Consider the following 16,112-nt stretch of genomic DNA (forward strand, 5'->3'; position numbering starts at 1 on the left):
AAGTATCGCGTCCACATAGCACAGCAATATTCCAATAGCTCACAATCTACTGCTGCCCTTCTCCACCCATCAATATGTGCAGAAGTAACCCCCATAATGGCTGCTCTCATCCACTGCAACTTAGCCTGTGGTCATGTAGATTTCTCCAAGCAGCGCAGGCTTGATCATCAGCTTCAGTGGAGCTGATGCCAATTTGTACTAGCTGAGGCTCAGCCCAGGTGTGGGTAGCAGGCGAGAGCCTTACTCCGCGGAATGATAGACAGACAGCTCCTCATTCTGCAGGCCACGCAGCCCTGCTGCTTACATAACTTCCTGCCTGTTGGTTTCATGCCATTTGAATCACCTGCTCGCCGAGGCTAGAGATGTGCCAGGAAGGTGGTTTTGCTGCAGCCCGTGGAGTGGGACCTTCACTGCTCTACCCACTGCTGCATTGGTGAATGCTGTTTGTCTCCTTTGCTGACATTTCTAAAATCCCAGCCAGGGACATAGGTGTTTCCAAAGATTGCAGTGAAAATGATGCTGGTTGTAACATAACTCTGGACGAACTAACTGGTGCTTCTCCCTGAACTCCCCAGCTCAGAGGGCTCTTGGGTTGGCCGGATATATGGCATGTGGGCTCTCTCAATAAGTCTGCCTCTAAGAGAGAGACTGTAGCAGACTCTGCTTGAAAAACATCTGAGACAGAAGCAAATCTTGCAAAGAGCAACTTTTCTGCGGGCTGTGCCAAGGCAAATGAAGGCACCAGAGCACAGTGCAGCCCTTTCACATTCAGCATGTGTTTACCTTGGCAGGATGCTCTGAGAACATATTCCTCAAGCAAGTCTCTTCCGGGCTGGCACGATGAGAAGCAGTTTCTTAATTGCTCGCTTCCAGACATGTGGCATGGAAGAATCTACTACACACAGCCCTGCTGATATACCTCAGTCCTGATCTGTAGTTCCCCCTGCTGATCGAATTGCATTAGGGCTTTTTAGTGATGTTTCCAAAGCAGAATGTGATCATCCCTTCCCCTGCAATTCAGTCCCTTAACAGCATAACCAAAGCCTATCTTTCTAAAGCTGTATGTGGGCAAAACCAGGTCCCATAATTCCCTACCGGCCCCTCTCCCCAGTGCCAGCAATGGGGAGAGCTGCAATGTAGACAGGATGCAGATGCCTTATTATCATGCTGTTGAATCTTGTGTAGAGCATGTATAGACCACACAGGTTTAACCCCCCCTGCAGCCTCTCCACCACCACCGCTACCTCTGGCGGCCTGTTAAAGATGTGACTGCTGCCAGTAGATATGCGGGGTTATGGTTCCCAACTACGCTGTCCCACTGAGCCTCCTTAGCCAGGCTGGTGAAGGGCAGTGGAAGATTCCTTCACAGTAAGAACGGCCCTCTTTGACTGGTATGGCTTCGGTCCGGGGCAGGCGGTCTGTGAAATCCAGCTGTCCCTGCTCAATCAGGAAGTTGTTTTGTGGCCACCAGAGGGAGGAAGATGCACGCTCCAAAACCAGGCTTATGCAGAGCGTGTGGTGATAAGGACCGCAGAAGCCAGAGCTATTCCGGTTGCCTGGTTGCCTCCTGTGGCTCCACTTTGTTGGGTCGGTTAGCTCAGTAACAGCTCTCCCCCAGGGCACACCAGCCGCCTTCCGCTCTCAGTGCTTTCTGACATGAGCTGCCTTTCCTCCTCTAAACCCAATGGCGAAAGCATTTGCGTCCCCGAAGGGGGGCTGCAAATCCAATTTAGATGTGGGTGCTTTTGTGCTAATTTGATTCATGTCACTTGGCCTCCTTATCGCTTGCCTACAGGAGAAAGTTGCACCAGTTTAACTCAAGGTGTGAATTTAAAATTTAGTTAAACTTGTATAGGCTACGTATAGAATCACAGAATTGTAGAATATCAGGGTTGGAAGGGACCTCAGGAAGTATCTAGTCCAACCCCCTAGTCAAAGCAGGACCCATCCCCAACTAAATCATCCCAGCCAGGGCTTTGTCAAGCCTGACCTTAAAAACCTTTAAGGACGGAGATTCCACCATCTCCCTAGATAACCCGTTCCAATGCTCTTACTCCAGTTTAAGCCAGGTTTATTGTGGTCTAACTTAAAGTGATTAGGAACAGGTTTAAGGCAAGCTAAAATGACCCACTCGTAAACCAAAATAAAGAGTGTCCATGCAGGAGTCTGCACCAGTTTAACTTAAATTGGTTTAAAAACAGATTTAGGTTAAACTGATGCAACTTGTATGTGTAGACAAGGGCTTAGTTCCCACTTTGTAGGGGAAAAGGGTTTACTTTCAAGGGGTGTAGAAGTACAGTCTTGGAGAACATGCTGCTGGCAAGGATGGATACCGTGTGTGTATGTGTACATAGCAACCTAGAGTATACGTTATTGACCTCCATTTTCCTGGGGCAAAATCTGTTTGTCCCTTTCCCCCCAGTCCTATCCAGCAGCCCCAGAGGTGTCAAGGAGTTTCCCCTGGGGGGCTGAGCTGTTTGATTAGCATGGCTGCAGCAGAGCTTTTTGGAGCAATGAACAAGGAGGTGTATGCGATACCCTTCAAAACAGTCATTCTGCAGCCGTATGCGAGAGGAGATGTAGCCCCCTCCAACTTACAGCGCACTTGTCAAACGCCCTCCCTCCACCAACCGGAGATTGAGTCGCTCACCTGGATTATAGGTCTTGCAGGGCTGAATACACCTTTGCTCGCTGGTTGCCATCAGCTGAACCTGAGTCGAGCTGATGGAGGTTGATGTCCATTGGTCAGAGAGGCCTGGTGTTCTGGGCTGGGTATGCACCGCTTCCCTTAGTGGAGCCTGCAGGAGAAACGGGAAGGTTCTGATGCACTGTGGCTGGCCTCCCTAGGTAATTTATGGAGCTGGAGTTAAAAATAGCTCCTCTTCCCTGCTGTGGAATTACCCAGCTGCTCCCAGGCCTCGGCTGTCCTGGGTTCTGGTCTACACTTAACTTCTCTCGATATAGCTGGTTGGGGATGTGACACTTTGTTTTTTCCCAACAGAGCTAGATCTGTGTAAGCCCTAATGCAGACGCACTCTTACACTGGCATAAAAGCACTTTCACTGGTGTAGCTTATGTCTCTTGGGGAACTGGTTTAAACTGTGCTGGCAGCAACTTTTTTGCTGGTATAAGCTGCATCTACACTAGGAGGGTTTGCTGATATAGCTATACTGGTATAGCTGTGCTAGCAAATCTTTTCTAGTGTAGAAAAGGCTGGGAGTTTAATAGTGTAAACTAATGAGGTAGGAAGTACACACATGTTTATTCATTGTTTGACCTGATAGTGGACCCTAACCCTGGCCAGGTACAAACATTTCAATCCCATCTACAGCAGAGTCCTTTTGTTTTCAAGGAACCAAACACTGGGCTGGAACCTCAGTTAGTGTAAATGGCATTGTTCTGTGGACTTCGGCATTCAGTTCAGATAAGCCAGCATGAGTTAGCGGGTGGCCAAAGCTGCAGTTCCTGAGGAGGACCAACACTACTGAAGCAGCTCAGTGGGAAGGAAATAGAACGGGCCTCTGGCTCCTGTATCTTTGGAGGGACAGGATGAGCGTGTAGGGTCTGCGAAGATGGAATTGCATTGTCCTAACTTCACCTTGTGCCTGCGGGTTGGTTAGATAGCAGCGCTGTGACAGGACTTGGAGGCTGCAAATGCCTCCTTAGACTGCTGCTAATGGAGAGGAGAGGGGGCGCGCGCACACACCCCTGTACTCGTCCCGGGACGTTCAGGAGCGGCTGCAGCTATGCGAGGGTTACCCAGAGTCCGAGGCGGAGTTCAGCCACTCGTGGGCTCCCAGTGTAGCCTTTTCAGAAATGTGTCACCCTTTCCATCTTGGTCGCCTCCTTCGCAGTATGGAATCTCCTGCAGTAAGGAGAAGCCAGGCTGCATCCCCGCAGGCTTTGCGCCAGCTCAGAGCGTGCCTTGGCCCTCGGCAGGCAGGGCAGCGCTCCCGGAAGTACTCCATGTTGTTTGACCCACTGAACTGGGTTCACTGCCCCTAGGGAGAAGGAATGGAGGGGAAGGAGCCACAGCCCTGGCCTTAGCCCTCACCGCAGGCTCCTTTTGCTCTGTAAATAATTAACACAGCCCATCACCTGGTAGGCAAGTAGAGCACTGCACAAGCCTCTGCTCTTATAACTTGACCCCATCATACCAAAGTCTTGTAAGGGTGGAGATATTAGTACTTGTATCTTATGGGCTTTGTCATCCAAGACTTCCCAAGTGCGGTGTAGTGATGAGCTAATTATCAGTAGCCATATTTTACAGATGGGGAAACTGAGGCACAGAGAGAGTGACTTGCCAAAGATGAGATTTCACCCAGGAATCCTGACTCTTAGTCCCATGCTCTCGCCACTTGTAAAACCAAGCTAACCCCCAATTTGTTAGCAAGTCAGGCTGAATTCATGAATGGCAGGGAGTGTGCTTAGCAGCGTGGGTAGACACAAACACATGCTAGCTCTGCTTAAGCTAGTGCACTAAAAATAGCAGTGTGGCTGCAGCAGCTTGGGCTAGCTGCCCAAATACGTACCCAAGGGGGTGGGGCAGGTTTATGCTGGGGTGGCTAGCCCGTGCTGTTGCAGCCACGCTGCTATCGTTAGCATGCTAGCCTGTCTGCCTCTGCTGGGAAGCACCCATGCAGCTGTACTGTGCATGGGATGTAAATGAATATGCAAATCATGGATCCTGTGCCTGGCACGGACCTGAGCACACAGTCAGCACATAGGCTTTAAGGCACTGTCCCTGCTATTGTTGTAAACAGAGTTTGGGAACTGTATTTAAAGCCTTTCAGTGGTAGTCCTGCCACAGTGGTTCTAACGGGGCTTGGCTAACTGGTGAGAACCTGTGCACCCATGTTAAACTAGTTTTGAAAACTACTTAGAGCCTGGGAAAGAACATGGCTTGGTTTTAGCTATACCAAGGGCTAGTCTACACTCCCCTACTTCTGCAGATAACGCTACGCTGATATATCTGTACTGACAGAGGCCCCTAGTGTAGACTCAGCATCTGCTGACAGAAGGAGTTTTTTTCTTGGTAGTGTAACATTGCCTAGTGATGACATTAGCTATGCTGCTAGAAGCACGTGTTTGTGTGTGCGAGAGAGAGACACCCCAGACTGACATAGCTATGATGCAAAACTTTGTAGTGTGGACCTCCCAGCTACACATGCTTCTCTCTGGCGCTTTGTAGCTGGAGCTTAAACACCCTTCCTTAAAGGAACATGGCCAGAGGAAATCTGGCCCATGATTCAGTTTTAGCGAAACTAAAGGTTCGTAAAGCCTAGACTCAATACATTTTTCCCATGCTTATTTAAAACTTCCAGTGGAAAAAGAGTCTTTAACAAACCTTCCCATGCAGCATGTGTGTGACCCAACACTTCTCTCCCTTTTGCTAGTGCAAAGGAACCTGAAGATGAAACTGTCTAGAGATACCATGGAACTGACCCCCCTGTTTTTCTTGGCAAGCCTGAAAGAGAAGCAACAAGCCAACAGCATCCCTAGTGAAATGCTAACTAGAATTATCATCTTGATATGGAACTGGAAATCATCAAACCCTGTTTACACAAGCACGTCACCCTTTGCCAGCAGCACCACTGCTGGAGAACAGGTGCTAAACGTACTAGACCAGTGGTTCCCAAACTTTAACAACCTGTGAACCCCTTTCAATAAAATGTCAAGTCTTGTGAACCTCCTCCTAAAAATGAATATTTCCAGGGATTCTCTCCTTTACCTGAGTATAAATTATAAAAGCAGTGATCTTGGAAATATAAAATTTGTTTTTATGACATGCTTATTACACATTATTTATTATTTATCATTACAGTATTTTTATTACATTATGCAAATGGCAACACTCTTCCCAGAGCTCACTTTTGTAGCTTGTATCACTTTGAATAAGCCTGTTATAAGACAAGGCTCCTAGGTTTCATCAAGAAGTATCAGCTGTGAAACAGCATGAAGGGATTTAAGAAGCCGACTCAAAGAGTTCTTCCTACACAAGCATTCACGTCTTGAGCAGTCCAGGCAAACAACACACGTTACAACAAAGCTTAAACTTGTTCTTCATAATAATTTTAAAAACAATATTAGCTTCCTATGTAATTTTAAAAACAGCAAAAAATATCCAACTCCCTTTTTTATTTCTTATAAGGAGTCTTGAACTTTAAATCTTCTCAGTGTGATAGATAAGCTTTCTCTGATCTGCTTCGGTCCTGGAAATCCAGGGGCTCTGGGCAGCTGGCCCCATGCTGCCTGGGGTCCCTAGGCACAGCTCTGTCCGCCATTAGGGATTTTTTTCCCCGAGAACTCTCCGTAACATTTCGCTAAGCCCCAGGGGTTCACGAACCCCAGTTTGGGAACCACTGTGCTAGAGGCAGTCATATTTACTATAGCAGTAACTCCAGCTTTGCCTTTAGAAGTTCCTGGCACATCGGGCTTTTCCGGGATCAGAGCTTAAAGTTTTGTTGAGTTTAAAAGAAGTCCTATTCTTTTCCCCAGCTGATCCTGTGGTTCTGCACCCTGATCGGGTTGTTTACTCGCCCACATTGATTTATTTATGTGCATGTCAAATATAAACCTGTACAGTAACATCTGCACAACATGATAAAGTGAAGTTGTGGAATATGCCCTGATTCAACAGATCTAGACATAAAAGGGTGCCCTTCTGGACTGAAAGGGAAACATTTTAATAAACACAGTGCAATGCAAAATGGATCCTTTTGGATTATAGTCACTTTTCTAATTTGGATTTTAAAAGTCACGTATCATAGAAGCTAAATGCAGGTGCTGCTTTCCTTCCAGGCATTTGGATTTCATATTCTCTGCTTTTAGCAAGTTTCATGCTTAAATGTAAAACTGTCCTAGATCCTTAATTCATTATAGCAGAGTTATCTCATTGGGTACTGGCGGGTGTGGGTGCTAGAGTCTTACCAGCCAAATAGCACATGCTGTTTTCCAAAGAGCTGCAAAGATGAAAATCACTGTATAAATAATTATTATTGTGTTGATAGAATCCAGTGTGAAACGGAGACAGGATTTATTTCATGCTTTCTATCAACTCTAAACCTAACATAAGGGTTAGTCTTCTCACTGCTCTACCGGTATCCTTCTCTGATATGATCTAAACAAATATAATACAGGATGGATGATATGAGACCCACCACCCACCCATTTTTTTTAGAGAGAGCACTCCAGCGGCACTCTTTCTGTGTTCTTGTGTATATTAGAAAAGTTGCACCAGATTAACCAAATAGATTTTAAAATCCATTTTAACTTGTACAAACTAACTTGTTTAACTTGTAACACACCTGCCTTTAAATGTTAAACCCTCATTTAAATCTGTCTAGTTTGCAACTCTATTCAATTAAAATCAGTGTAATTAAACTGGTGCAACTCTTACATAGACAAGGCCACAGAAAGCTAGTATAACTGGTTTTCTCTTTTAAACTGATTTTAGATTGATCTAGCTAAAACTGTGAAAACATCTAATACAGGTGCTCTTAAATCAGGTTAACCTTTGCTTAAATTAGTGTAGCTTAATTTGGTAAATCAGATGCAGTATTGCCAACTCTAGGTGTTCAAAAACCATGATTCAGACCCTAAAAATCATGAGACTGGCTTAAAAATCATGCAGTTTTATAAAAATATAATATATTTGGGGTTCTTTTTATTTTCCTTCTGGTTTCTGAGCCTTTAGGGTGCATTTGGGTCAGATGTTCAGGCTTTCAGCCCTGCAAACTTGAGGGCTAGAAATTTCCTACTTTTAAAGGTGAAGCTGAAATTCTCAACTAATCACATGACTCCGGGAGCTGGGGCTTCAAGGAAAACATTAAATATTGTGAGAAACATGCTCTAGCTCAGAGGAGTTACTTTGGGGAAGCTTTCTGGTCTATGTTATGTAGGAGATTGTACTAAATTATATGAATCAAGACTCTCCATAAAATCTGTTGGCAAGGCAACAGATGCAAAGTAGATTGATGTAAGCAAGGGTAAACCTGGTTTAAGTGCATGTACTATAAAGGTTTGCACAGCTTTAACTAAATCAGTTTGAATTGTTTGTGACTTCTAATGTCTCTTGTTTTAAATCACACTGAAGTAAAGTCAGCTGGACTGTGGCACAAATAGCATTGTTGAGTCACTGGGATTAGGTTTTGGGGGTGGGGACGGGGTTCTATTGTACAAGAACACAGGGAGGGAATTTGATGTTTATTTCCAAACATTCAAAGTGACAACAAATTCCAAAGGGGCCTGTAATTGCTATAACCTTGAATTATCCAGATGCTGAGCCCGCCTCTGTCCCACTTCCCCTTTTGTGTGTTTTGATTCATCCTCCAAGGCTTCCCACTGAGGACAGCCATGGCTGAATGAAGCAATTGAGAGGTAGAAAAAAAGAGAGAGCATTTAACATCTTCTGGCTTTGAAGTTGAGTTTAATCCTGTTAAAAGCCTGGTGCCTGAATAGCAGGCTCTGATATGCGTCTGGCAAGCTCTCCCTGAAGTCAAAAACAGTGTAACAAATGCCAGGATTTCCCTGTGTGTGTACCTGTGTGTGTGTGAGAGAGAAAGAGAGAGACATATGCACTGAGTAGTGAAAGCAGCCTTTGCACAATGCATCAAAAATGAGCACTTCCCAGCATGAGTTTCACATCATGGGGTTTGGCCAGGCCAGATTTATTTCAGCAGCGGCTCCCAGTTGTGTAACTGATTGACTTGCGTGTGCAGTGTTGGAATGCCTTGTTTTTAAAGCTCCAAGGATGATACTTTGCTGTAAATGTAAATATATCTGCCTGTTAATATGCTCCTTATTTAACATGCATGTTGCAGTTGCGCCTAGAGACCACCTAACTCGATCAGAACTGCTGGGGCAGAATGTTGCCACCTCTGGACCGTTTGGGAGCTGAGTCGGTAGGAATGAGGCAGGGTTTGCTTTCCAAGGATGATGGGGCAGGGAGTGAATGGGGAATTGCCCTGTAGATGATGAATGGGCCTGATCTTTCAGAACATTCTGTACATCGGTGATGCCTATTAAAATCAATGGGGGGTGCCAGAGTTTGGCCCCTGTGGCTGGCTGCACGGTGTGCCAGGCTTGCAGCCAAGAGCCGGGCTGGGTTAGTGCATCAGCCCAGTCACATCTATGCTGGGGTCTTAACACACACTTCCCTTCTGCCCAGGGAAGCAATCTGTGGGGGGAGGGAGTTGGGCTCCAACAACCTATGGGGTATCCCCCAAGGCAGCACTGCCCTTCCCCCCAGGCTCTGGTCTCTTATAGGATACTTGTGACCCACAGATGACTGAACATATAAGCACAACTGGACATATAAGCTGGCCCCTTCCCAGCTGGCCAGTGCCCTTTGCACTGACACACACAGTGTTGGAACCCAGCCCCTGTGAGGCTACTCTGGGGGGAATCCCTTTTGTCCAAGACGGGGCTGGCATTAAGGTGATGTGCACCTAGTGCAAAGCTGAGCCTCCTCGCCTTATCACAAGCCACTCTCCTTCCTCTATCTCCCCCTCCCTGCCCCGTGTTGTGTATCCCACCTGGTCTGCAAGCCTCTGGGCAGGACCTGTCTGTGCCCTCCCTTCTCCAGGGAGGACTATACACATCGAGGGGGCTACGTACTAAGAGATGCCAAGGCCCCAAGTCCTCCCCTTTGGAGCAGGTATAGCTCTCCTGGCTTCCAGACAGATTATCCTGCAGGCTAAAAATACAGTTGTTAATAATCCACTAATTGAGACCAATAGCCCCTCCTCCTTGGTGGAGATGCTGCTGGAGCCCAGTAGGGAATTTCTTGCTGGGCCGGAGCAGGTGGAGGGCCTGTTAGCTGTTAGAGCTGGCTGGCTCCCACATGTTCAGTTTTGTGTGCAGTTCAAGGTAATGGGTCCAGCTGGTTTAGGGCCGGGCTCCCTGAGACCTCCCTGGCTTTGTGTGATCCCTGCAGGGAGCTGCAGTCAGCTGGGGCACTCGGGGTAGAGGGGCTCCTGGGGCGGCAGAGAAGGGAGATCGCTTTCTGAAGGATCTTTGGGGTTGCAATGCCCCTTTGTCCCATTAGTGCCTGGGTTTGCTGACTTCTCAGATGTGCTGTAGCTCCCCACTTCCTGCTTGGTGGTAGGGTAGTTTAGGGGGAGGGCAGTGTTAGGAAGATCTGGGACTTCAAACCAGGCTGTAGTCAAATGGCTATAAGATGCTTGGAGCCTTGGGCAGACACTTAAAAACAATGCCCATTGGTTGAAGGGGGCGTTAGAGCTTTGAGATGCTGGCAGCAGGTGTCAGAGGTGGAGTCCACATTGCAAACTCTGTGTGCAGGTCTGGGGAGCACGGCCATGCCTTGGTCTGATTCTGGTTTGTAATGGCTGGGAGGAACAGGGCAGGGCAGTCCAATGATGGGACAGGTCAGGAAGCAGTGTGCTCTATGGCAGCTGGGGATCAGGGCCGTGCTGACCAGGGACCACCCTGCCCATGTGGGTGAGAGCAGTGCCGGCCACCACTAAGTGGAGCACAGTACAGGGGGCCGTGGCACTGAGCCGGAGTTGGGGCTAGTGACTTGGGATGTGGCATAGGCCCATGCGACAGTGAGATCCCTTGCACCAGCTCCCCACCTGCAAATGGAGAAGGGTCGAGAGGATGCCCTCTGCGCAGGGTGGGGGGCAAACAGGCCCTGCCTGGGGGGGACTTCCTGTGGCGGCAGTCATCTGTCTTGGAGCCTGTGGCGCTAGCTCATTAGCATGTGTGCAGGGGGCTGGGGGCTCACAGTGCTTCCCGCTCGCCAGTGTGTGGTTTGCAAAGTCGTGTTTGCTCCTGTGTGAGGGGCTGGTGGGAGCCGGTAACTCAGTCAGGCCCCTGCCAGCTCGCCCTCCCTACCTCTCATGAGCTGCTGAGTCACCAGGAGAGACCCGCCTGGCATGTTGGGCCTGACATCCTCCTGCAGCAGGGCAATGAGACACCCCCTGCCTGAGGCCCACCGTTGTGCCATACGATGGCTCGGCAGCCCTCAGGAGCACGGTGCTCTCCGTGGCTCTGCCACTGCCTGTGTACCGCACACCCTGATGATGCTCCGAGTTCAAAGTGCGGGGTGGGGAGCCCTGAGCGCAGCCTCTGTTCACACTCTGCCCGGGACTGTACTGACAGCAGCGGCTGCTGGCTTCAGGGGTTCATGTCGGCTGGTGGCATCGTGAAGGCAAATCTCCTCTCCCAAGAGGCAGGAGGTAGGTTCTGTGTCTAGCTCAGCCAGTGGCAAACTCTGGTTTGTGACTCTCTGCATCCTCCAGCTCCACGAGCTAACGGCAAAGATTCCCTCGAGGTGAATGTGGGCAGAGCCAGTAGGGGGCAGTGGCCCCTATCCCATACTTTTGGGGTCTTCATGTCTGTCCAATCATGGGTGCAAGATTACCCCTCCCTTTACTCCTGTTGGCCCTGGAGAACGCCGGAGTTCATGATCCTTCCTCCCCCACCTAGAGCTCGGAGACCACCCTGCCTTCTGGGCCAAGGAGGAGGTCCATGGTGAACGTACATGATCTGGTGCGAGGATGCAGGGAGCTGAAGGAAGCTGGGAGGGGCCCTGTGTGTGATGGTGATCCCGCCTGGAGCGCTGAGGCCGTGGGGGCTGGCAGGACTGAATTGCTGCCCTTTCTCCTCACTTCTTCTGAGTTTCTGTCATCACTTCCCCTTATGTCCCTAACCTCCGAACAGGGACAGATCATCTTTCCTGTGCAGTGCCAGGGCCGTCCCAGGCATCGCATGGGTGATAGCCAAACACCGCTTAGCTGGACGTTGTGCGGCCCGAGGCAGCCTGTCCATTCCAGCCCCACTGGTCAGTGTCACTCTGCTGAGTGTGTCAGAGGCCTGGTCAGGCCATGAACTCGGGTTATTGACTTGAGAAACACTATTGCGGTGCCCCTTTCGGGGAAGGGCCTGTTCATGGTGTTCCCCCGACTTTCATCACTTTTCTTTCCTCCTGCGGCCAGCTCTGTTTCACAACATCCTCCGGGTTTCCCTTTCTACATAACTTATATCTGCCTCTCGTTCATCTCAATGCCCAATGGTCTGTGTGGGTTTCATTTATAGGACCGAGGGTATTTCTTGCAGGGCTGTGGAGCCATGGGAATGTTTGGAAATAGAATGGAGGGGAGGGCGGATGGAGTATCGTCCCAACTGGAGAGTAGGACTCCTGGGTTCTTTTTCCAGCGCTGCCATTGACTTGCTCCTTGGCCAGGCTGTGTGCCTCAGCCCCACATTTCACACAAATGGAAGTTATGCCAAGCCTAGGGATGCTAAGAAGGTGGATGTTTGTGAAGCTCTTTATGATCTTTGTGCACAACACCCAACCTACAAGTTGCATGCACTCGGAAACATTAAATATGTTTGGCAGGAAGCCTCCCCCCCCCACGTCAGCCATAGAGTCATAGATGTCAAGGCCAGAAGGGACGTTCCATTGTGATTGTCTAGTCTGACGTCCCGTGTGACACAGGCTGTGATATCCCACCCAGTGGCTCCTGTATCCAACACTTGCCTGGGCTGAGAACAATGGGATGATTGAATGAAAACCCCACCCAGCCTAAGAAGCACCTTGTGCCCCTCAACCCTCCTCAACATCCAGGAAAAATTGGGCTTTGTCCAACCAGGGCTGGTATTGGATTCTGAAGGGAAAGGAGTTGAGAATCCTTCGTGTAAAATGTCCTTTCATCCAAGGATCTGGAGTAAGGGCGAAGTGCCCTCTCTCATCCCCTGCCCCTCCCAGGAGATCCTACCTAATAATAATCTTCCATGGAGATAAATAATTTTCAAGTCCTCCATTTCTCAATAATACCGCCTCTTCCTCTGGTGAGTGCTACCAGCTCCAAGGGCTTCCTACCTGCCTCCAGGGGCTCTGATGACATAGGACAAGTTCGGAGCAAGCCTCAATGAGCCAAGATGTCTCCAGAACTCCAAGGTGGCGGGGCAGGGAGTGTCTAGATAAATATCCGGTGTCCAAAATGCAGAGAACCCAGCATCTACTCCAGGGCCACATCTAGAGTAGAGGGAAAAGGGTATGTTAGAAAATGTGTTAGCTAACACCATTTCAGACAGGACTTTTCCCCTAGTGTTGATAGAGTCAGTTGTGTTTAAACACACTAGCTGGTCATAGTCTACCCTACTCTACCTTTCCTCTGATGCCCAGACCCACTCTGGCTCCATCACCAGCTGTGTGATTTCAAGAGAGACCCTACAATCACTGCTATAACGTGTAAAAGGTTTGTACCTTTGTTGTCTTTCGCTAACAAATGCAGAGGGACATTTCCCAGGTAGCTTCTAAATAGACGTGTTTTTCATCTTAGCCTTGTGATTGCAGCAAATATTTCTCTTGGTTTTTGAGCTAGCATGCCATTGAGAAGCAAAGTCAGGAAAGTAACTGAAATACTTCTCTAATGGATTGTATTTATGGAGGGACACCCTATCCTAAATTCCCAATTACTGAGGGACAGTCTTCACTCACTGCTATATTTGCTTTCCACAAACTATTCTTAGCGTAAGTTTTTGTGAATGATGTATCGGAATATCTGGATACTAGTATTTAAACTGGATCATTACATTTATTAACCTTCATTTGAGATATTGCAGATTATATACTATATGAATTTTATGGCTTTTAAAACCAAGCTTTGTACTTTTGGATAATTCAAGTGTTACAGCCAGATGTATAGAAACTCTTTTTAGACTGTGTATTAGACAATTTTAACACTAGCTTTAATAAAACATTTTTAATTAGTTCAATGGCTGATATACACTTGTAGGCTAGACCTTGCCATTTTAGGGTTCTGGATTTGCTCTGATGGGGTTTATCTGGGACTAATGGCTATGATCACAATGTGAGAAACCTGTACCGAAGGCTGTCTTGGCTGTGACTTCCTTTCTGCTCGCCACCGCCTTCTGATTCCCTCGGAGCAGTGAAATATTTCCAGCCTACCAGTGGGATTTTTCTGAGTTTTGCTTAAAATCTCTTTCGGGGGGGGAGAGGTGACACCCACAGCCCCTCAACTATTATCTGTGTGTTTTGGGGGGCTCAGAGTCTGAATTACAGGTCTTGGAGAGAGTCACCTGGCATTTGCCAGTGTTTTTTGTACAGGGTGCCAGTGTACTGCTACTGTGGAGACACTTGCTAGGGAGGCAGGTGGGTTCTGTTTCTTCTCAGCCGTTCTCACCAGCTAAAGGCCCAGTCCTGCAATCCCAACACAAGACCCACTGACTACACTCACCTACAGGCTGCAGGATTTAGCACAGTGGTTCTCAAACTTTCTGTATTGACGACCCTTTTCACACAACAAGCCTCTGAGTGCAACCGCCTCCCACTGCCCTTATCAATTAAAAACACATTTTTTATATTTAACATTTTTAAATGCTAAATGTATAACCCTATTGGTTAAAATGAATTTGTTTTCTCATTGCTTTTACATTTAAAACTAAAACATTTTTATCAAATGATTATAATTATAAGCAGAAAAGTTATTTTTAGAAATTTTTACTGTTTAACACTGGGAGGGCGCAAAGAAATTTTGTCAATATCACTTTTCACAGCAGACTTAGTGCCCCATTGCCACCCTTCTGCAATTCTGTGCTGCTGCTGGTGGCAGCGCTGCCTTCAGAACTTGGCAGCCAGAGAGCAGGGCTGCAGGCTGGGTCCCCAACTCTGAAGGCAGCACCACCCCCAGCAGCAGCACAGAATTGCAGAAGGGTGGCAGTGCCATACCATGCCAGCCTTCCTGCTGCATAATGTTAGACCTTTGCGCTGGGAGAGATGGGCACAGGGGCTAAGGCAAATTTTGAGGTGGCTATAACTGCTATAAGCACTCCCACAGTGCCACACCTGCCTGTGTGTCTGGCTGTTACATTATAAATTACTTTTTTTTTTTTTTTTTGCCGATCTCAGTGTTCTGATTGGTCTGCAGCTTAATGCAACAATCAAGCCCTCTAATGTTGTCTCAGTCCCACCTTTTTAGTCTCAAGACAACAAACCTGCACCCATGATACTACAATCCCCAGAGTCCAATTTCCTTAGTGTGGCTAATACAAATATACATGTTGTTTAGGAACAGCAATCGCTGCATTGTGTGTTTGCAACACTTTTTGAAGTAAATACTCTACATTGTGATAGAAAGGAGTGTGTCATTTTCTAAAACACTAGATTTAAAAAATATATTTTATTGCAGTTGCTCTGTTTTGTGCATGTATTCGCGACCCCCAGTTTCAGAGCCCCTGCCTTCTATTAGCGGAGTGTGCTTCATACTTGCCTGCGGAGGCAACTGCTCCTGCAGGAGCTCCAAGCTCCAAGCTGTCACTCTCTTGCCAGAGAGCCTTGCCCTGTATAATGCACATGTTGCTGTGGGCAGCTGACCATTCCTTTGGGAACCGTAAGCCCCAGATGCTCCGTAGCAATAAACCATTACAGCAGTTTTCTCTCTTTCCTCAGGGAGAACTTCTGTTCCCAACCTAGAGGAGGAAATTGACTTCTTAGCCGACGTGCTGGCCAGGCAGGATGCCGCTCGCCTCCATCTGCTCCAGGATGGTGAGTCCAGAAGTCATCTGCCTACTCTCCTTAGCCTGTTCTCCCAGCCGCTTTCATGCAATTGCACTGCTTTCCACGTTTAGTGACTCTGAGGCCAACGGTCCCAAAGTTCAGACAAAACCCCTGTGATCAACAACTCAGACTCTCCTCTCAAAAGCTGAAAACCGTGGAAAGTAAATAAACATGAGCCCTCTGAAATGTCCTGCTTATTGAGGGTTCTGTTTTACTGTCTCTGCTGCCGATTTAATAGATTGGTGCTTAAGTTCCTGTCCTGAATTACTAGGTTTCTAGGGAAGTGTTTTTAGCATTTCCTGGCTGGCTGAGTTGGGGGGAGAGCAGGCCATGGAGTTTTCATTGCTCTGCAAACACCATATTACAGGGCTCCTGAATTCAGGAGGAGCAAAGCCCAGGGCCTGGAGAACATGTGTGCTCCCTCATTTGGAAACAAACTCGAGACTCCCATCCTCTAGGCATGAAAGGCAGTGCAGGCTAGTGGTTAGAGCAGGGGACCGGGGTCTATTCCTGGCTCGACTACAATTCTGTGTGACCTTGAGGAACTCCCTTAACCTCTGTGTGC

The 16,112-nt window shown here is 48.0% G+C and overlaps 1 protein-coding gene across 2 annotated transcripts in view; it reads left to right on the top strand.

The window, feature by feature from the left end:
- The window catches only part of NPDC1 (neural proliferation, differentiation and control 1), a 136,227-nt gene that overhangs the window by 109,210 nt on the left and 10,905 nt on the right, over positions 1 to 16,112 (top strand). For both annotated transcript variants that reach the window (XM_038375002.2, XM_038375003.2), the window contains exon 3: positions 15,440 to 15,535. In XM_038375002.2, coding sequence (XP_038230930.1) covers positions 15,440 to 15,535 — 96 coding nt within the window. The remainder of the gene's footprint in view (positions 1 to 15,439; positions 15,536 to 16,112) is intronic.

Source organism: Dermochelys coriacea, chromosome 16 (genome assembly GCF_009764565.3).
Source record: "Dermochelys coriacea isolate rDerCor1 chromosome 16, rDerCor1.pri.v4, whole genome shotgun sequence".
NCBI classification, from domain to species: domain Eukaryota; kingdom Metazoa; phylum Chordata; order Testudines; family Dermochelyidae; genus Dermochelys; species Dermochelys coriacea.